The 21,535-nt window shown below is 34.3% G+C and overlaps 1 protein-coding gene across 1 annotated transcript; it reads right to left on the reverse strand.

The window, feature by feature from the left end:
- Positions 1-17,757: 17,757 nt before the first annotated feature.
- LOC136220913 (receptor-like serine/threonine-protein kinase At2g45590) lies at positions 17,758-20,178 on the reverse strand. Its single transcript, XM_066008752.1, has one exon. The coding sequence runs from the start codon at positions 19,931-19,933 to the stop codon at positions 17,915-17,917; it is 2,019 nt and encodes a 672-aa protein (XP_065864824.1). The 5' UTR covers positions 19,934-20,178; the 3' UTR covers positions 17,758-17,914.
- Positions 20,179-21,535: the final 1,357 nt, after the last annotated feature.

The following is a 21,535-nucleotide window of genomic DNA, read 5'->3' on the forward strand; positions in this document are numbered from 1 at the left end:
CTTTTGTTCAACGGAATACCGACATATAATTTTTGGGTAATCACCAACTCATTTCCCTATATATGTTTCTAACATATCGGTGATATGCGGTGGATAATTCTCGCCCTTATCACTAATAGAATTGGTTGGAGTTTAATCTATCGTGATATCACCGACACATTTCTTGTAGTCATCAATGAAAATTTACGGGTAAATAAAATAAAATAAAATTGAACTTTTAAGTTAAAGGTCAGTTTGGGATAATTGGAATAACAAATTACAAAATCAAGGTTTTATCAAATATTTTTTAATTTTAAGGTAGTCAACTCGTCCATTCGAGATCAAAAACCCAAAAGAGAGTTTGAGTTTTATAATTTCGAACGGATTATTTCCCTTATTGGGACTTAAAATCCTCGACGGGTTCTTTGCAAGGATTCCATGTCAAAAAGCAAAGTTCAGGACTTTAAGTCTCAAACTCTTGTTTTACAGCTTAATTCTATCTCTATAGACATGACATGTCTGAATGTACCAAACGTACTCTATCCTAGATTGAAGGTACACACTTTAATATTAGGATGACAACGAGTACTATATTTACGGGTACCCGACAGTATCCGATCCTAATCTATTTACCCATACCCCCTATAAAAGGGTATGAGACATGTATGAGATAAAAAAAAAATACATGTGACGGATATGAGAATACTCCAAAATACTCATTCCCTAGTACCCGCCATATATTTAAAAGATAATAAGTAAATAAATAATCTGTTGTCCGCTATTCGTCCCAACTTCTTTATGTAACACAAAAAAAGTTATTAGTTTTAAATGTAGGAAATGGGCATCTAACCAACAACCAATTGTTAAATTTGTAAATGAATAATTTATGAATGATACTAAAGTCTTAGTGAGAGAGAGTCCCACTTCTCTTAGAATTTGCCCCTGGTGTGGGTTTGGTCCTTTCTTCCTCACTGATCTACCCCTCCCCTTTCTCCTTTGCAGTGGGTTTTTTCCTACCTTCTTCTTCGCCTACCTGGTCTACTTCATCTTCGGTTTGTTTTCAGTTTCACCGACTGCCATCCCTCGGATCTGCTTCTTCTCGGTCAAATGAAGAGGTTTAGGTTGACAGGGGTTGTTGGACGACCTAGAATGAACTCGGGATCTCTTCGATTTTGGGTGGAGCATCATCGTCTCTGGCCGGATCTGGCGGATTCTTGGAAGGTAGTAGATCGTGGGAAGGGGAGACGGACAAGTACTCTCTTTGACGGTTCTCTTTTCAACGGTTTCCTTGCCTTCATCACTATGTCGGTTGTTATTGCTCAGGTTTCAGTACCTCCGTGCAACCATATATGGTTAGTACGAGATTTTCGGGTCTGTTCCTGGGATCTTCCTTTCCAGCCGACTAATGAAGGTCAAGAGGTTCAGAAAGCTTCGTACCAGCTCAAGGATCGGGCTTCCAACGTGTTTTGCCTTTTCACTGATTTCATTCGGGTTGTTTATGACCTTAATGTTAAATCTGTTGTTGGAATTTTGTCTGTGGTATTTAGATCCTTGTTAGCTTTGTTTCGATACTTTATTGTATCTGGTTTATTTCCGTCAGCGAACCGGGTTGTCCTTTCTGTTGTTCGGACACCGGCTCTCAGTCTGGCTGTCTATTGTACGTGAATGATTTGATTTCTTAATGAATTGTTTCTTTGTGTCAAAAAAAAATTATGAATGATATACTTTGTTAAATTTATGAATTATATATATATATATATATATATATATATATATATATATATATATATATTTGTTAAATTTGTAATATTTTTTATTTTATATCGGCCTAATGCTCCCTCGGTCTTCTTAACTTGTTCAAATTGATCATTTTACCCTTCCAACTCATCGAATGTCCTATTTATACCATTAATTCCATAAAAGTGGTATTTCTCACCCCCCTCAACTTGTCAATTTACCCCTCCAACTCATAGAATGTCCTATTTACCCTTTTAACTAAATAAAAGTGGTATTTCTCACCTCTTACAATCTGTTATCGAGGCCTTAATTGATACCATTTTTTAAACGTTAAACCTATATTGATGTTATTTTGTACGTGGAACCTAAATTGATACTTCTCAAAAAACCAGAGACTTATTCTAATACCTTATCCCTACATATAATGTCTTTAACTTGCTTATATTAACGTTCTTGTTATTTGTATCTTTTATTCATTCTTTCTCTTTTCAACTTTTTTGGCTAGTTAAATTTTGATTATCTAATTATTGTAATACAATATTATTATAATAAACACATGAAATATCAATATAATTATCAAATGAAAACAAACTAAAAACATTGATATTAAAAAAAAAATCAAACTCATTTGCATAAGTCCTATTAATTTTGCACTATAAAGGGGTAAGAAATACCACTTTTATGGAGTTAAGGGGGTAAATAGGATTATAAGGGGTGAGAAATACCACTTTTATAGAGTTAATGGGATAAAAAAGACATTCGATGAGTTGTGGAGGGGTAAAATGGCCAATTTGGACAAGTTAATAGGGTGAGAAATACCATTTTTATGGAGTTAATGAGGTAAATAGGACATTCGATGAGTTGGAGTGGTAAAATGACCAATTTGGACAAGTTAAGTGGGTTGGAGGACCATTAGACCTTTTATATATTGATTCTTAACGGATATCCATAGGTACCCATAATTTAAATGAGACGAGAATGAAATTCATGAAATATACATGTTAGGGTAATGAATAATTAAACGTGTAAGAGTTTGAGATTGACACTCCGCGAGTATCCTCCCCATTGCTATCCACATTTAATACTATTGCCTTCTTCTCTCACTGTTCACTTCATTACACCCATACCCATTTTGTCTTTCTAGACATTTGTACTTATTGTATTTTGTTTCAGCAATTGGGTTGCTGGATTTCATCTCAAGGTTGGATTTTTATGACAATTTTGCTTCTAGAACTTTTAAACAATATAAAATATAAAGAAAAGATTTGATCTTTAATTGTGATTTTTATATGAAAACATAAGTGAATATTTGATTCTGTACGGAGGAGACTAAGATCCTCTCCTCACACCTTCCGGATATCTCTTCTTCCCTGTAAGGTTGGTTTAAGGACATTTCCTAAACATAAATCTTTAGGCTCACAGAAAGCACCTTAACGATAAGAAAAACTGAATTTCTCGATTCTTTTTCATAATTAAATAAAGTAAAACCTCTATATAGGAATACAATTGGGATCGGGTTATTTGTATAACAATTGGGATGTTATTACTAAATAGAATTTGGTCATAGAGGTTATTGCCAAGTTGGGACCGAGTTTTTTTTATAACAAAATAGAGATTATTTCTATATAGAGTATTCCTATATAGAGGCTTTACTGTACATAGTTAGTTTACACCTCTTTAGACTAGGAGTCTCCAGTCTTGTATAAAGGGTCCAACTCCCTTCACAAATGGTACATTATACTCTTTAGAACTTTTCTCTTTAAGGCCCTATTCTTTTTAACTGAAATTAAATTAAATTAATTGAACTGAATGTTACTGAACTTAACTTAACTGAACTGAACTGAATTTAACTTAACTTAACTTCATTAAAATTAACTGAACCAAATAATTATAATTATAATAAATTGCATATATATAATGATAAATTTTATATACAAATAATTATAATTATAATAAAAAATGATATATTATATATATAAAAAATTATAAATTATATATAAGTAATTATAATTATAATAAATAATGATGAATTATATATAAATAATACTAAATTATAAGTCATAAATTTGAACTATATCAAACTAATAAAATTACCATTTTTAACTAGAGTTTATAAATTAGGGGTTTGAAATATATTGTCTAGGGTTGAGAATGTCTGAATTGGAATTTAGAATTTTTTAAATTAAGGTGTAAAATTATACTTTATTTGTTATATATAGAAAACAATGACATATTCATAATTAATTATAAATTTATAGTTAGATATGATATTCATATAGGAAGCCGACTTAATTGTAATTTTGTACTTTTTTTTTTTTTGAAAGGAAACAATTCTTTAGATTAAATCAGCAGACAAGATATCAATAAGAAAAGGCGGTGGACATGCCCACTCGCCACGAACAGACCTAGAACTAACAGCCTTTGCTAAGCTATGTGCTGCTAGATTCGCTGAACGTTTAATGTAAGAGATAGAACAGTAGTTCAAATCTCGTAAAAGGTCACAACATTCACGTACAACATCCGATAGATAAGATAAATGAAATTCCTGATGTTGAATCGCACGTACTACATTCAAACAGTCGGATTGAACCTCTACATGGCTGAGGTTCTGGTCTTTAACCCATGATAAGGCTTCTTTGATTGCCAAAGCTTCCGCAAGCGATGGCTCGACACTGTCCGCCAAAACTCTCATCTGAGCAGCGAAGCAACGCCCTTGGTGATCCCGTATTAACATTCCGACAGACGAAAACTGATCCGCAATATGGATACCTGCATCGACATTACAGGTGAAGCATCCAGCCATCGGCCGCTGCCATTTCGTTAGCGCTGAGGATGCCGAGTTGATAGGAATTGGTCGTCCATCTGAGCCGTCTGCCATGCTTGATGATCTGAAATTGCAAAGTTAAATATCTCTTCTGGGCTAACGCTTCTGTTATTCCACACCTTTTCATTGCGCGCTTTCCATATTCCCCAACATAACACAGTAATAAGAGCACTTTCCACAGCTGAGTTGCCCAGGTAATTGTTAAACCATTCAGCAAAATCCCGAACCAGGTCCATCCTATGATCACCAAAAAACAATTGCCAGATTCGAACCGCTCTGGGGCATCTAATGAAAATATGAGTTTCATTTTCTCCATAGGCGCCGCATACAGGACATCAATTTGGCAGATTGCTATGATGTTGAGCAAGGTTATTCAAGGATGGTAGACATTTAGACAGAACTCTCCACAAACAATTTTTTTATCTTTGGCGCCACCTGCAATTGCCATAACACTTTCCAGTTAATGGCATTCGAATTGATTAATAGCCCAGATGGTTGTCTGAGACCGTGAAGATAGCCACTTCTTACTGTATATTCCCCTGTATTATTCCCACACCAGAGCCAACTATCATGCTCACTTCTTCGTCGAGCTGGTATCACACGAATTAACTGTGCATCCCGCCTGTTAAAGCTGCTATCAATAATAGTATTATTCTAATCTCCTTACGCGTCCAGTAAATCCTTCACCATTCCAGTTGGTAAAGTTGTATCCTCCACACTTGTCGGAAGAGGGTTCAGCGGGTCTGGAAGCCACGGACTGCTCCAGATAGGCGTATTCTCGCCTGTGCCAATCTTCCGCCTCAATCCACTCATGAAGAAATCTCTTCCTGCCAAGATGCTCCTCCAAATAAAAGAGGGATTATGTCCCAGTGGTGCCTGCAAAAAATCAATGTGAGGAAAGTATCGCGCCTTAAGCGTTCGAGTCACCAGTGAGTTTGGATTTTGGATAATCCTCCAGCTCTGCTTCGCCAATAGAGCCAAGTTAAAAACATGAATATTACGGAAGCCCATTCCTCCACTCGCCTTTGGACAACACATTTTCTCCCATGATTTCCAGTGAATTCCAGTTGCAGTTTGTCCTGAGGATTTCCACCAAAACCTGTTAAGCATTCTATTCACATCCTCACAAAATCCTTTAGGCATAAGAAAGATACTCATTATATACTTTGGGATAGATTGGAGCACCGATTTTATTAGTACTTCCTTTCCAGCCCGAGATAAGAATTTCTCTTTCCAGTTGTTGATTCGATTCCACATTCTATCCTTCAAAAACCCAAATGATTGCATTTTACTTCTCCCAAATACTACCGGAGCCCCAAGATAGCACCCCATATCCTCCACTTCATTCACACCCAGTTTCTGGCTAACCTCAACTCTGAGAGAAGATGTGGTATTAGTACTGAAAAACACGGCTGATTTCTGCAGATTTATACACTGGCCTGAAGCCTTTTCGTATTGCAATAAACACTCTTGGATCACCTCAACTTCCGTCCTCTCAGCCCGAAAGAATAAATAGTTGTCATCAGCAAAAAATAGGTGAGAGATTTTAGGAGCACCTCGGGTAATCTGTGCACCATGAATCAGTCCAGCTTGTTCTTTAGCAGATAACAGGGCGGATAGGCCTTCTGGACAGATAATAAATAGAAAAGGAGAAAGAGGATCACCTTGTCTCAGACCACGTTGGGGAATAATAGGCTCGATTTCCCTCCCTTCATGAGTAATTGTATAAGATACAGTAGAGACCAACAATATGATCCAATTGATCCAGTTTATGTGGAAACCAAGTTTATGTAACATATTCTTCAGAAAACCCCATTCAATTCGGTCATATGCTTTGCTCATATCCAGTTTCAATGCAGCCACCCCATGTTTTCCTTGCCTCAATCCACGCAACTTATGAATAGTTTCATATGCAACAATAATATTGTCTGAAATTAATCTACCCGATAAGAAAGTACTTTGAGATGCTGATATTACAGACGGTAGGACACGCTTGATTCTGTTTGCTAACATTTTGGATAAAATTCAAAGTAATACATTACAAAGAGCTATAGGGCGTAAATGAGAAACAGTTTCAACCTTACTTGTCTTACTTATGAGAACAATAAGCGTGTCATTGAGGTTCGGTGGAAGCCATCCCTGGCTCAGAATGGACAGACATACTTTGCAGACATCAGGCCCTACTATCTCCCAAAAGTGTTGGTAGAAAGCCGGGTTCAGCCCATCAGGTCCTGGGCTCTTGTCTGGATGCATAGAGAAACAGGCCTGCTTAACTTCATCATTAGAAAACGGAATTGATAGCATTTCATTCTGTGCTTGTGAAACCCTTGCTCGGACCGTAGATATCAGACTAGCATCCTCGTTGCCAGTACTTTGGAAAATATCACTGAAATAGTCGGACAGGACTTGTTCCATACCATTTCCCCATGTTCGCCAATTTCCTGTATCATCCTTCAGCCTTGAAAAACCATTTCGTCGTTTTCTATCAGTGGCGTATGAGTGAAAGTACTGTGAATTAGAGTCACCCTCTCTAAGCCACATTAGTTTTGCCCTCTGCTTCCAAAACTCTTCCTGCTTCCTTAGCGTCATCAGATATGCTACAGCCGCCTGTTTATAATGCTCCACCCCAACTGTATCATATCTGCTTTTATACATCACCATCTGAGTCCGATATTCAGCTATCAATTGTTTGAAGTTACTCTCCAATCGTGAACTCCATGTTATTAGTGCTTCAGAGCATGCCTTAATTTTGCTTTCGATGGTTTGTGCGCTGTCCGAATGCCAGGCCTGACGGACAAACTCAGCGCAATTAGCCTCCCTGATCCACACGTTCTCAAAACGAAACCTTTTAATCGTAGGGCACCGTATCCACACCTTAATTTCCATGAGAATTGCTAAATGATCTGAAACTGTTGTAATCAGATTTTTGCTTTTAGAATTAGCAAACAGTTCTGTCCATTTGGAATTAACCAGCGCCCTATCCAACGTCTCCTCAATCCACCTAGTCGTGCCTCTTCCCACTTCCCATGTATATGGGTGCCCCTCCATAGGTATTTGGTTCAATCCACACTCCTCTACCGCTTCTTTAAAGCCTTCTATTACCCAATTCGGTTTCCTTCTTCCTCCACGCTTCTCTTGCTAACACAGAATATCGTTAAAATCGCTGACACATCACCAGGCTAAACCTTCTTGGTCTTTGAGGGATCGCAGCAAATCCCAAGAGGTTCGGCGTCGATGTTGTTCCGGGTATCCATAGAATCCAGTTACTCTACAGATTGATAAGCTCGGGAAAGTAATAAGTGCATTTATGAAATTCTGTGACGAAGATATCACATTGACAAGCAAATTATCTTTCCACAAAAGAGCTAATCCTCCTCCATGCCCCAAACTGTCCACAATAAAATGCCCATTGTATCCCAACTTTTTACTAACAGCCACCACTTTATCTTGTTTGATCATTGTTTCCATGAGGAAAACAACCATAGGCCTATGGACCCTGACCAGGTCCATTAATACATTAACTGTACGTGGGTTGCCTAACCCACGACAGTTCCAGCTAAGGATGCTCATGTGTACAGGCGGGCTTGGCTTCCAGGTCCCGCCCCAAACTCGTTTTTTGAACTATTATTATCATCCACTTCCATCCCTTGTTCCTCTGTTCTAGGACGCTTAGGGTCCTGTATAAATCCCTGCTCTTCATGTACTTTTATTTGTAATTTTGTACTTAATTATAATATTCATGTATTTGACCCAATAGTTTTTCACATAAAAAGCCCATTTCTTTAAGAATCGTCACTGGCCCAAATCTTTACTTGTACGGGCCCACCCAATTATATACGGGTACAATTGAGATGAATTTCCATATCCAGCCCAACTTAGCCCATTTAATTCTGTATGATTAATATATGTTAATGTACATACTAATAAATATATATATATATACTTATTAGGAGCGGTAAATAGCAGTTCACTTATTTATATTTATATATATATATATATATATATATATATATATATATTTATTACCGTCTTCTATTGACAATTTTGGTCTTCTCATAATTTGAACTCAAAAAACCAAAACCTCTCAAATTCTCTCAAGCATTTTTGGATTTTCAAAAACCCGACCTAAAACGACATGACACCAAAATAAGGAAAGGGAAAAGGCTTCATGACGATTCCGGCAAAAAAAATTTCAAAAACATTGTTCGAAAACACGAGTTCTGTCTCCGAAATCGGAGACGGAACTCGACATAAATGGACTAAACGGGCAGGCCACCCGTTTCACCATAGGCAGGAACGGGCAGCTTACGCTGCCCGTCCCATGGGTGGAATGGGCGGGGCACGCTGCCCTTTCCATAGGTGGAACGGGTAGTTCATCCGTTCGACCTATGGAATGGGCAGCATGCGCCACCCGTTCAGGCAAAAATCATGAAAAAAATTAAAAATTTCAGATTTCGATTTTTTTTTAAATGTAGGATCGTAATATTACCTCATGTTCGAAATCATCTACGTCGGGAATACTCAGTTTCATTTTCGTAAAAATTGAATTTTTTGCTCGGGAGAGAAAGGGAGAGAGATGATTTTGAGTTTTGGATGCAAAATAATGAAAAGAGTGGAAAGGTAAAAGAGGGGGCAGTAATAAGTAATTTGAAGGCAGTGAATAGCAAAATCCATATATAATTTACTTTACGTAATATAATTATTACAAATGAATTTTATATGAGTGATATATAATAATAAAGAAAGAACATATTTAGTTTTCACGTATAAAATAATATTGCAATCTTAATCTAATGTTTATCGAACTGTGCAATTTCAAGTTTTATTATTAAAAAATATGACTTCTTTTATGTACAAGTTTAAACTTGATTGATAAAAATATCAAATTGCACATAAAAACACACACATTTCATTGATCAGACTTGAAATTATACTGTTTGATAAACATTAGATTTAAAATTACATTATTTTATATATATAGATTAAATCTGTTTTTTTTAAGGCTAAATTTGTATTTATTCCAAGATATAATTATGGATTTGGACGCACACAGTGAATACATAAACTCGGAAATGATTCTCTATCTTAACTTTGGAGAATCAACATCTCCATCCCCGTATATAAATTGAAGAAAAAATTCCCCAGATACCTACTATGTCGGAGTATCTACAAGAATCGAATTTCTTTTATTTTTTTAAGTATTAATTAAAAATTAAATTTATATAAAAGAAAACATTAAATTAATAAAAGAAAAATATAATAATTCTAACATTTTAATTAAATATAAAATAATTTTTTTTAAAGTGTTTATAAATTTTTTAATCACTTTATAATTATATATTTAATAAGTATACAGGAGGAATCTGTGTACCCAGCTGGGAATTTAGGATTAACAATGGCTAAGACACCTAGAAGATTTTGGCAGTAGCAACCAGCCAAAAGTTCAGATTTGATCCTTCTACTTTATATAATTTTCTTTTATTTTAAAATTTGGAAGCATTTGACTTGTATATTTTAATTGTTTTATTCAAGTGAAAAATGATTACTACATTAACATTATATTGTATTATATATATACAAAAGAGGCATGATCAAATTATTTCTTATAATTGTGTACCCTTTAATATTATATGGAAAACAAATAATAGCATTTTTAGGGGAAAAAAAAAAATTGAAGGATAAGATCTATTTTTATTCCCTAAATTATTGGAGACCATTTTTTATTAGGCAAAAGTATGGAAAAAATGCATGTGATTTGCTCAATTTGTAAACAGAGACATGTGGGTTAAAAGTTTTCAAATAAAGATGGTATGTGGTATGTTTTATTTACAAAACAAAATACTACAATTACACAATTAAGTTCTTATTACAATCAAAGACATTTTTATCTTAAAAAAAATTAATCTTACATATCAGTAAAACACAACTTCCGAAAAAGACAACTTCCTAAATTGGAACAATAAATAATATGGTGAAATATTATGTTTTTTTAACTAATCTACAGTTTATGAACTGAATTGATATTTACGTTCATTTTACACAGTTGCAATTTGATTTTGGGATCCGTGTTTTGTCAATATATAAATGTAATTGAAAAAAAAATTAAAAAATGCTCTTATTATCATCAATTACTTAAAAGTTTAATTTTAAATACTTTGTTTTGTAAAAAAAACATACCACATACTTCTATTTGTAAATTTTTAAATCACGGATCTCTATTTGCAAATAAGGTAAACCACGAGCATTTTTTCGTACTTTGCCCTTTTATTATTATTATTGTACAAAACGATCTGATATTGCTATTATAGGATATTTCGGTTGGATCGTCTTTGATTGGGTCCGACCCGATTAGATGAAAAAACATGACTTTTTCTTCTCTATTAAAGAAAAAGAAACGTTTGTTTTTTCAAGGTTGGTTACTTTAAAACTAAGAATCAAAAAAACATTTGTCTTTTTTACTTAAATTTTACGGGAGGTATTTATATTATGAAACTAATTTTCATAATTCGTCATTCGATTGATGTGATTATGATATTTAATTCATGTTTTATGACCTTGGGCCTGATTAATGGTGGGTTAATCTCTTAAAAATTCATGAGCTTTTTACATGAATATCATAATTGACTACAAAATTACAACTAAATCATATCACCAAACTTAATTCTTAATATATCATTTTTTTCTATATATATGCTTTTACACTTAATTTAAAAAGTTTAAACCTTAATTCATAAATCTCAAACTTTTGACAATATATTATAGACCTCTAATTTATAAACTTTAATCTTTAACTATAATGATTTTATTAGTTTGACATAGTTCAAAATTATAACTTGACATAGTTTTAAATAGCCCGCTGCTTTCTGGCTAATCTGCTCCCGCAGCTTTAGGCTTTCTTTACCTTATTTACCAGTGCAAACAACATAAATAGAAAAGTCATTCCAAAGTGTCTCGCAAATTAAATAGTTTTTCAAAAGCGAATTTTTGTGTAAATTTCCCTTAATTTAATTCATCATAGTAGAATTTGTAGCCCATTTATCTTTTCTCAACATAATTTCATTGATATTTATCTAGAAAAACTTGAATTAAACTTTAGTGTTTACAATGAAGGTAGGTGAAATTAATAATCTCCTCCAGTAATTTTAAAAAGCAAATTTTATCCTTGTTCCAAAAATTTAAATACGGGTAAAATATACACATGGTCACTTAAGTTTATCTATTGTCACAATATGGTAATTAAAATAAGTCAAGAAAGTCCCAAAAGTTTTGTTCCGATTATAATAAAATCACAACGACCATTTTAATATGATTTGGATAGTGGATTACTAAATCCAGCCATGAATTTCCACCCCTTAGCCCCATGAAAAGACCAAACTACCCTTTACCCAAAATTTGAAAAAACACAAAACCTCTCAAATACCCTACACACTCTTTGATCAAATCCGGACTAATTTGTGAACCAAAACATGGAGTGTAACAACAACCGTAAAGGGAAAGCGAAAATAATAAGATTTACCGTTTTTGTTTTTTGATTTAAGCTTAAAAATTGAATCTGTGGGTGATTTTTTAAAAACGCCGGAATCGCAGTCGGGCGTATGAACATCACGCCCGACCTGTGGTTCGGGCGTGAGGCTATCACGCCCGACCTATGGTTCGGGCGTGATGTTCATACGCCCGAGGGGTTTTAATTAATTTAATTAATTTTTTCTAATTTTTAGTTTGTTTAATTTAGTTTAACTAAATTTTTATGTCGTAAATTTTAGTTGTTGTAAATTTTATTTTGTTTAATTTAGTTTAACTAAATCTTTATTTTGTTAAATTTTTATTTTGTTAATTCAGGTATTTACGGGTTAAATTCAATAGCGGACTAATTTTTTTACGGGTTTAATTCAACAGCGGACTAATTTTTTTTACGTAACAGGTATTTACGGATTTAATTCAATAGCGGACTAATTTTTTTACGGGTTTAATTCAACAGCGGACTAATTTTTTTTACGTAACAGGTATTTACGGATTTAATTCAATAGCGGACTAGCTATTTTTTTTGCTCTCCCGACACGCGGGCGTGTGCCTATCACGCCTCACCTTGTGGTCGGGCGTGATAGCCCCACGTCTCACCGTGTGGTCGGGCGTGTAGCGATCACGTCCGGCCACACGGCGAGGCATGGGGCTATCACGCCCGACCACAAGGTGAGGCGTGATAGGCACACGCCCGCGTGTCGGGAGAGCAAAAAAAATAGCTTTTTCCTCCCCAAAACCCATGAAAGGGTATTTTCGTCCTTTCACGGGACTAGGGGTGGGAATTTGGGACTGGGTTTAACAACACCCTTTGAATAAGATGGAATATGGACTAATTTGTAAAATAAAAATAATCCTAAATTAGAATATGAGTTAGATGGCGATGCAAACTGGTCGATGAAGCGATGCAATCGATGAATAAATTAAGTTTTAATTTTTTATGCAGATTAGAAAAGTGGTACGAAGGTGTAAAAGCATACTTTATTTATTATATACGAAAAATAGTGATCAAGTATTTTTTTTTCTAAGAATTTACAATTTAGGTTATTTTGTTGGAAGTGACATTTCAGAAAGGGAAAATTACACAAAAAAGCATATCACAGTTGGTGCAAATTTTATTTTACATTTTATTAAATAGGAAGTTACTCTAAACCGATTGATTTGGATAGGATTGGAAAAGAGTGGAAATTCAGAAAAGTCCAAATAGGAAGTTCATTTTCTCTATGACACTTCTAGAATAAAATTGATAAATCTGATATAATAGAAATAAAATTTACCAATTTGATTAAATTATAAATATTATTAGTATTATGATTGTTTTGTAAAAAGCCCTTTCAGAAATAGCAAGGGGATTTTAGATTCGTACTTTCGTTTTCTTTAAGGGTTTTCTACATAAATTGACTACCAAATTACAATAAAATCATATCACCAAACTTAATTCTCAATATATCATTTTTTTTCAATATATACCAAATAAAATATGCTTTTACACATAAATTAAAAAGTTTAAATCACAAATTCTTAAAATATATTATAAATCCCTAATTGATAAACTTCAACCTTTAAAAATAATATTTTTATTAGTTTGACATAATTATAAATTATTACTTGACATAATTATAAATAATTTTTCAAAAGTGAATTTCTATGTAAATTTCCCTAATGTTTTTTGTATATAAAGAGTAAGGCCGGCCTGAGTTTAGGGTAAAAGCGTGTCCGACTGGGCGAGGGTTGGAGGAGACCTAAAAAAAATAGGTTTATATATATATATATATATATATATATATATATATATATATATATATATGGAGTAAAAACAATTTATACATATATGAATATTATTTAGGTTTTAAAGGGCCTAAATAATTGATATTTTAAATTTCAAACAGGTTCAATTGATTTTTTAAATATAGGTTGAGGGTTAATTTAAAAAATTGTAAAACATCCTTTTGATTTTAGATAAACAAAAGTATTTGGTGAACGTAATAATATGTATCAAACAATTATTAATAAATATTTTTTATGTTATCATTTAAACGCCGTTCTCCCAAGAAATGCTAGCAACAACTTCGGCATTATCTGATTCAATTTCAAGACGATGCACAACGAAGACCCATAAGTTTCAGTCATTTTCTCTCTATTTTCAATGGAATTCCTTTCATTCCTACTCCTATCACCATCATTTAAAGTCGTTCATTGCTCAAACCTTCTATTCTAATCCCACCCATTTCAGACCGAGTCAACAAAGACCCAAGAAAAGGGCTTAGAAATACATCTTACTAACAAATTTCAGTCACTTTCTTTCCATTTTCAATGGATTTCACTTCATTCCAACTCCCATCACCACCTCTTAAACACGTTCCTTACTCAAACCTTCTACTTCAACGCCACTCATTCCAGACCGAGTCAAAACAATATCTCCTCTACATAAATATCAGCTTCAGAAACCAAAGAATTGAAGATTGTTCAGGAAATATCTTGACTAAGAAGTCAAAAAAAGAATCTTTATTTTTTTGGCTCAAGTACCTAATGAAATTTGGAGTATCTTTCACACATCATGTTCATAATTGAGAAAGCAGCTTTTGAAGATTTGTGAAAATTAGGAAATCTGAAATTGAAATAAGCTGAAGAATAGTACAATTCTCATTAATATTCTTAATATAAAGACAAAATATCACCATGTGAAAATTAATATTCCTTACCTTGCAGAATCTTATTTTATTTTTCATTAAACTCATATGGAATCACATTTGTTGACAAACTATATACCTAATTTACAAGTGCCAAATATATTAAATGGGTTCTCTTTGCTTTCTAATTTAGATTTGATACACTTTGCAACTTGCTAATGGTGTTTTTAGGGGTGTAAATGAGTCGGGTCGAGCCGAATCTAGGTAGGCTCGACTCGTTAATATTTCGACCTGAGCTTTGACCGAGTCGAGTTTTGATCGCGCAGAACTTTTATCGAATTTCTAACGAGTTTTAACAAAATTGACCATATGTGCATAAATAATTAGCGTAGGAGATAAAAAGGGTTTTATTACATACTTTATATGAGTTTAAAAAATTATAAGAAAAACAATCACATGTTATGACCAAGATTCAAGAATAGTACATGGTATTCGTGGTTGGAGAATACAAACTCACAAAAAAAATTAAGGGTAAATTACACACATGGCCACTGCACTTTATTCATTTAACATTGTGGTCACTGAACTTCAATTCTTAACAGTATGGTCATTGAACATTATACTTTTTAACACCGGTGGCCACTCAATGTCTCAAAACGACCATTGACGGCCTCAAACGGCCTCAAAATAAAAAAATTCAAAGAGTTAATGATATTCTAAGGAACTTTAATTCTTGAAAATTTTTGTTTTGGGGTCATATATGTGTTTTTTATTTGGAGAGAGAGTGAATTTGTAGAGAGAAAAAGCTTTAAAAAAATGATTTTGGAAAATAAAAAATATGGGTTCATGGTAAATGTCGTTCTGAACAACTTTAATTCTTAAATATATTCATTTTGAGGTCGTTACCTATCATTTTGAGGAATTAGTTAAAGTTCAATGGCCACCGATGTTAAAAAGAATAAAGTTCAGTGGCCATACCGTTAAGAATTGAAGTTCAGTGACCACAATGTTAAAATGAGTAAAGTTCAGTGACCATGGATGTAATTTACCCAAAAAATTAACAATGAAATATATATTAAAATTTATAATATATTTTATTCCTTCTCAAAATTTAATTTTCTAGCTAAAGACTTAACTTTTTTGTGTCATTTTTTTTTTTATGTGTTGTATCTTATGTAAATTATGAATTGTGATGAAAATAAATAATAATTAATGAAAGAAAAATTTAAAACAATGCAATATTATATATCTTCAGTCCAAAGTGAAGAAAAGCTTCAAGGCCATACAAAAAGTTTACGAGTATGAAGACTTCAATAATGACAGTAAGAGTCGAAAATAGATGAAACTTTTGGAAATAATGAAAACGTGAAAGACATCATTACCATTTTGCAAAAAAATCCCCTTGTGATTGAATTCTAGACCTGCCCACGGGCTTGGGTACTCGCCCGGCCCATTCAAGCTCGTGTCAATCCGGTCCGCTCTATTAATATTAATCAGTAAAATTATATATTTATATATTAAATATTTATTTTTAAGTATAAATTTTCTGTTTTATAATTAAAAAATAATGTATGTTTTTTTAAATTGACTTATATGAGTTAGATTTGGTATTTGATTTGTACGTTCGAATCCAACCCAATCCAAATCCACCTAAATTAATAGCGAACTGAATAAAACTACTGAATATTTTTAGATAAAAGTCCGTTACGCCCGATCAACCCGACCCATGGAATATTTTCAGTGAATTCCATGTTGATTGGATCAACTTAAGAAAACTAAAAAGATATACATTTGACCCTACACTTCCCACACACTCACTTTACTAGAGGCCACTCAAGGCAAAGGGCAGCCAAATATTGGTATCATTAAAGCTATATCTTTTACATTTACCGTTATTAATCCTTGGATTCCTAACCTAACATTCATAAGCTTCTTTTCAACAAGCAAAAGTCAATTGCAATAGTGCATCAAAATCATCACCAACACTTAACTAAATTTGTAGGTCCAATGTTGAGTTTTTTCCTTTGTAATAATGTCTTTTTGGAGGAAATTTATTTTAGATTCGGTTGTGAAAGTAAAACTCGGGTCATCCAATCATCCGGTTCAGATGCTACTGGAGTGACTACGGTTCGGTACAATTTGGAGACTTGAAAATCTCTATAATTGTATTTAAATAAAAGTTAATGGTGCAAAGCCAACAGTACAATTCAGATATCCGATCTGGTTCTAGAATCTCCAGCATATTTATTGAATAATATTAGAAATTTGAAAATATCCAGAATTATACCTAATGTAAATCAATAGTACAACTTGATTCGGTCCTAAAAAAAGTAAACTGTTAAATTCAATTATGGATCTTTTTATTCTGATATTTGGGATTCAAGAATTTCCAAGATTCACGCTCAGCTCTAACTATAACGGAAAAGGTTAATGCAGTTATTCTGGCAATGGTATTAGATATCAGGCATTTCTTTGCAATGAACGTGGTGTTTAGATCATCGGGTTCTTTGTGTTTAAAACTAGTATTCAAAACACTAATTTCATGACCCTTTTGGAAGGGTTAAAATTAGTATGAAAGTGCATTTTACAATGACAAATTTTTACCTAATTCTTGAGAAAAAATCACCCAAATTTCATAAAAGAAAACACAGGTTTTAAAAGTAAAAAATCTGTGATTCCATTATCAGATTCAGTAATAAATATTGAAAAAATTGTAGCAACTATCATTAAAACCGGTATTTAGTTCATCAGGTTCTTTGCTTAACGTTTAGAACACCAATTTCGCAATCCTTGTGACATGGTAAAAGTGATATTAGTGTATTAAAAATGGAAATTAAGAGTCAAAATGGTTCTTAAAGTTTGGTATCTAAAATCAATTTAATCCAAATCCAAATTTGATAAATTGATCTGGATATAATTGGTTTTAATACAAAAATATTTATAAAATTTAAACCAATTTAACAAGTTAAAGACTGAAAATGATACCTAAAATTCAAATGGAACTAAATTAATTGTAGCAACAAGTTTAAGAGCTATTTTGACCTTAGTTCATTAAAATGAGATCCAAAGTTCATAAAAAGAAACATATGTATATTCATTTTCAATTGTGGCAACAGTTTCTTTCTACAAACATGATAATTAGAAACAGCCTAAACATAATTACTCCAATTAACACACTCTACAGTTAATCATAAACAATGTCATGAACACCAATAATTAACTCACCTCACCGGACCTTCTTCCGAGACTTGAACGGAGAATTCGACGGCGGCGATGGTGAAAACTCGAACGGCAAGTGCGGTGGTTCAGCCTCACCGGAAAGCATCCCCACAATTTCCTTCATACTTGGCCTCTTAACAGGAGATCTCTGTAAACAAAGTAATGCAATCGTAATACAAAGTAATGCCTGATCTTTATCTAATGAATGTATTGATGAATCAATTAGATCTAAAAGCTTCCCATTGGAAGCTAGTTGTCTTGCCCATGAAATCAAATTAGCCCGTTCAAATTCCGACATCGGAGAGGCTGTTACTTGTAGTGGTCGCCGGCCGGAAACCACCACGAGGAGAAGAACACCGAAGCTGTAAACGTCGCATTTTTCTGATAACAAACCGCCGCCGCCGTACTCAGGGGCAATGTAACAAACAGTTCCTCGCATACTCGGTGTGCTACTTACTCCGCCGCTCTTTGGTATCTCTCCGCTGGCCCAATCTTGGCTGTTTCGCCGGGGGTTCCTTATTTCGCCGCTGAATCCATCTAACCACCAATCGATGCTTCCTCTGCTTGTTTTTGTCTTCTTTTTCTTGCTTTCTTGTGCGATGTCTTCGTCTTTTTGCCACCATGAATCTCCGCCGCCGTTGAGTCCTCTTTTGTTCTTCTTCTTCTTTGAAAGCTCGTCGCAGAACTCTTCTCTCCACCATTCTTTAGGTTTTCGACATTTCTCCTTTTGGATTCGTTCTTCATCTAAAGATGCCCACCATTCTAATTTCTTCCTCTGCTTCTTCTTCGGCTCGGTCGTCAAGCTTTTTGATCTGATTATATTGTTATCAACTGAGTTAGGTGATGCAATCCATTCGTTTTTCGGTCTTTCCTTCTTAATTTCACTTCCAATCCACTCCATTACATAATCTTTAACTCGTCCTGACTCGGAACCTCCTCCTCCATTGTCCTGTTTCCACCACCAATCCCTTCTCGACCCGTTCTTCTTTCCTCCATTAACCAAATCCTTGCCAGTTCCACTATCAACACTAGTTTTATCAAATCCAGCCTCTGAAACACTTCCCTTATCGACTCCCATCTCCGGCGACGCCAAAACAGTCATCTCCGGTGAAGCATCTGAATCTAAAACCCTAACCGCAAAGCTCTCTGGAGATCGATCAACGCCTGCAACAGTAGTACTATCATCGTAACCAGTCGCTACACTCTCCGTCTCCTCCAAGATCGATCCATTATCCTCTCCGACTGCAAAACCTTCCTTCTTTTCCCCTACATTCTCCTCTATCTTCAATCTCGCAAGTCCGAAATCACCAATTTTAGCATTGAAGTACGCATTGAGCAAAATATTACTCGGCTTTATATCTCCGTGAATCACCGGCGGATTACAAAAATGATGTAGATATTCCAATCCTTTCGCAACATCAGTCACTACATCGAATCTTTTCCTCCAATGCATAAGTTCTTCACATTTCCGATCTAGCAAAGCATCTTGAAGGCTCCGATTCTCCATGAGCTCGTACACCAAAATCAGCTTCCGTTTCCGGCGATTCGACGAGAATCCAAGCAGAGAGACAACGTAAGGAGAGTTGAGAGACGAAGCAAGAGAGAGCTCGTTGTGAAACTCCCGCTCTCCTTGTAACGAGCCATTCGGATCCATAACCTTCACTGCCAACACCTGGTTCGATGAAGGAATCACAGCTTTATAAACCGAGCCAAATCCACCATGGCCAAGCCGGTTAGAAGCAGAGAAAGAAGCCGTCGCACTCCGGAGTACCGAATACGAGAACCGACGACATTGCTGCTGCTGCGAACGGTGATTCTTATCATGACTCGGAGATTTAAGGTCCGATGGAGCCGTACGGTTACGAGATAGCTTCCGGTACAAAAAGAACACAATAATAATAAAAGAAAACAGAGTAAAAGACAGAACACCAGCAAGAACAGAAGGAAGTAAATACCGGTGCCGATGGTGACTATAATGCGGCTGGTTAAGCGGAGGAGCCGCCGGAAGTAGATGACGAGATGGCATAACAGTAAATAAAAACGAATTTAAGGAGTTAATCGGAAACCATTAATGGATGTTTCTTCAGCTGTGAACAAACAAAAGAAGAGAAGTTGGTTTTGCTTTTCTAAATATTGGGGATAAGGAAAGTGCTGATATGAAAACGACGTCGTAGATAACTGATAGTACTGGGTACTTGTGGAACCAATTGGTTTGACTTTTAGTGCCACGTGTTGATACGTGGTTTGTTGGTCACCGGAATCTCAGACTTTAGCTGTGATCTAGTAAGTGAATGTTAGTAGGAGCTTTATAGCACACTTTTTTCACTAGTCAATGGTGCTGAGGAGGGAGGGGATATTACACGCGCTTTAAATGCGCGTACGATGGTGTATGAGAGTCATCATGGAGGAAATGTTACACGCGCTTTAAAACGTGCGTAGGATAGAGTGTGAGAGTCACGTGGATCACTGATCCATGTACTGTTTTAAGTTTTAACCACGTTGGTTGGTGGGTCCATTCGTCTAACAAAATCCAATGACATCATACCAATTGGAATTAGTTCTTTTGTATTTTGGATTTATTGTTTTTTGATTTAACCTTAAATAGTTTGGATTTAATAATTATTAATTAATTTAGTCTAAAAAATACATTATAATTTTTTTTTTTTTTGTGATAGTTAACATTTTAGTCGTTTTATCTATTATTTATTTAGATTTTTAATCAAATATGATACGGTTTTCAGAATATCTATAAGGCGATATAAAATGCTATTGTTATTCTGTTATTTTTTGTTTGCTTTTTATACTGAATATAACGGTTAAAATTAAAAAAAAATAGATAAAAGGATCAGAAGGTTAACAGTGACAAATGATATAAATCTTATAATGTGTTTTTCGAGATAGATGATTAAACAGTGTATTAGGTAAAAAGGATATAACCAATAAATTATTTATTCATTAATCTATAATTTTGTTTCAAGAGGAATTTTCCTTGAGACAACGTGCAAAGACGTTTAGGTTAAAGGGAGGTGACTTTAATTTCAAATATTTTCATGTGCGTATGCAAGATCGGATGAACTAAAACATCATTTAGCATTCGAAAGGTGATGATAGCTAGATAATCTCATTAAACATTATTTTCTAATGTCTTTACTTCTAAGTCGTCCAATCATTACTCTTTTGTTCCTGTGTTTGATGGATTATGACTTTTGACGTGAATAACAATTTGATTGCCAGTTTTAATCGCTCAAGTATAAGACTGTTGCGTTTTGAATGTAAGTTGATAAAGCCACTGGTTCGAACCCAAGGTTCTATCATCTGGAATCTGATTGGTACTGATGTCTTTCATGTTTGCATAGGTTGGTTGAATAGAAACAAATTTCCTGGTAATATAAATGATATTGTGGTTGTTCTTATCCCCAAAATATGATAATCCTAACCGACTGAAGGACCTTCGACCTATTCCTTTGTGCAATATTTTGTACTAAATAGTTGCTAAAGTCTTGGTTAATCGTCTCAAAGTCATCTTGTCGAATATTATCTTAGAAAGTCAGTTTACCTTTGTCCCAAATAAATCGATTATTGGTAATGTTTTGCTTACTTTTCAATCATGACATTTTATGAAATGGAA

The sequence above is a fragment of the Euphorbia lathyris genome, chromosome 2, assembly GCF_963576675.1.
Source record: "Euphorbia lathyris chromosome 2, ddEupLath1.1, whole genome shotgun sequence".
In the NCBI taxonomy this organism is placed as follows: Eukaryota; Viridiplantae; Streptophyta; class Magnoliopsida; order Malpighiales; family Euphorbiaceae; genus Euphorbia; species Euphorbia lathyris.

Bases quoted from the DNA above. Each gene is read 5' to 3' on its own strand.
- LOC136220913 (XM_066008752.1), bottom strand. From the start codon at position 19,933: ATGCCATCTCGTCATCTACTTCCGGCGGCTCCTCCGCTTAACCAGCCG.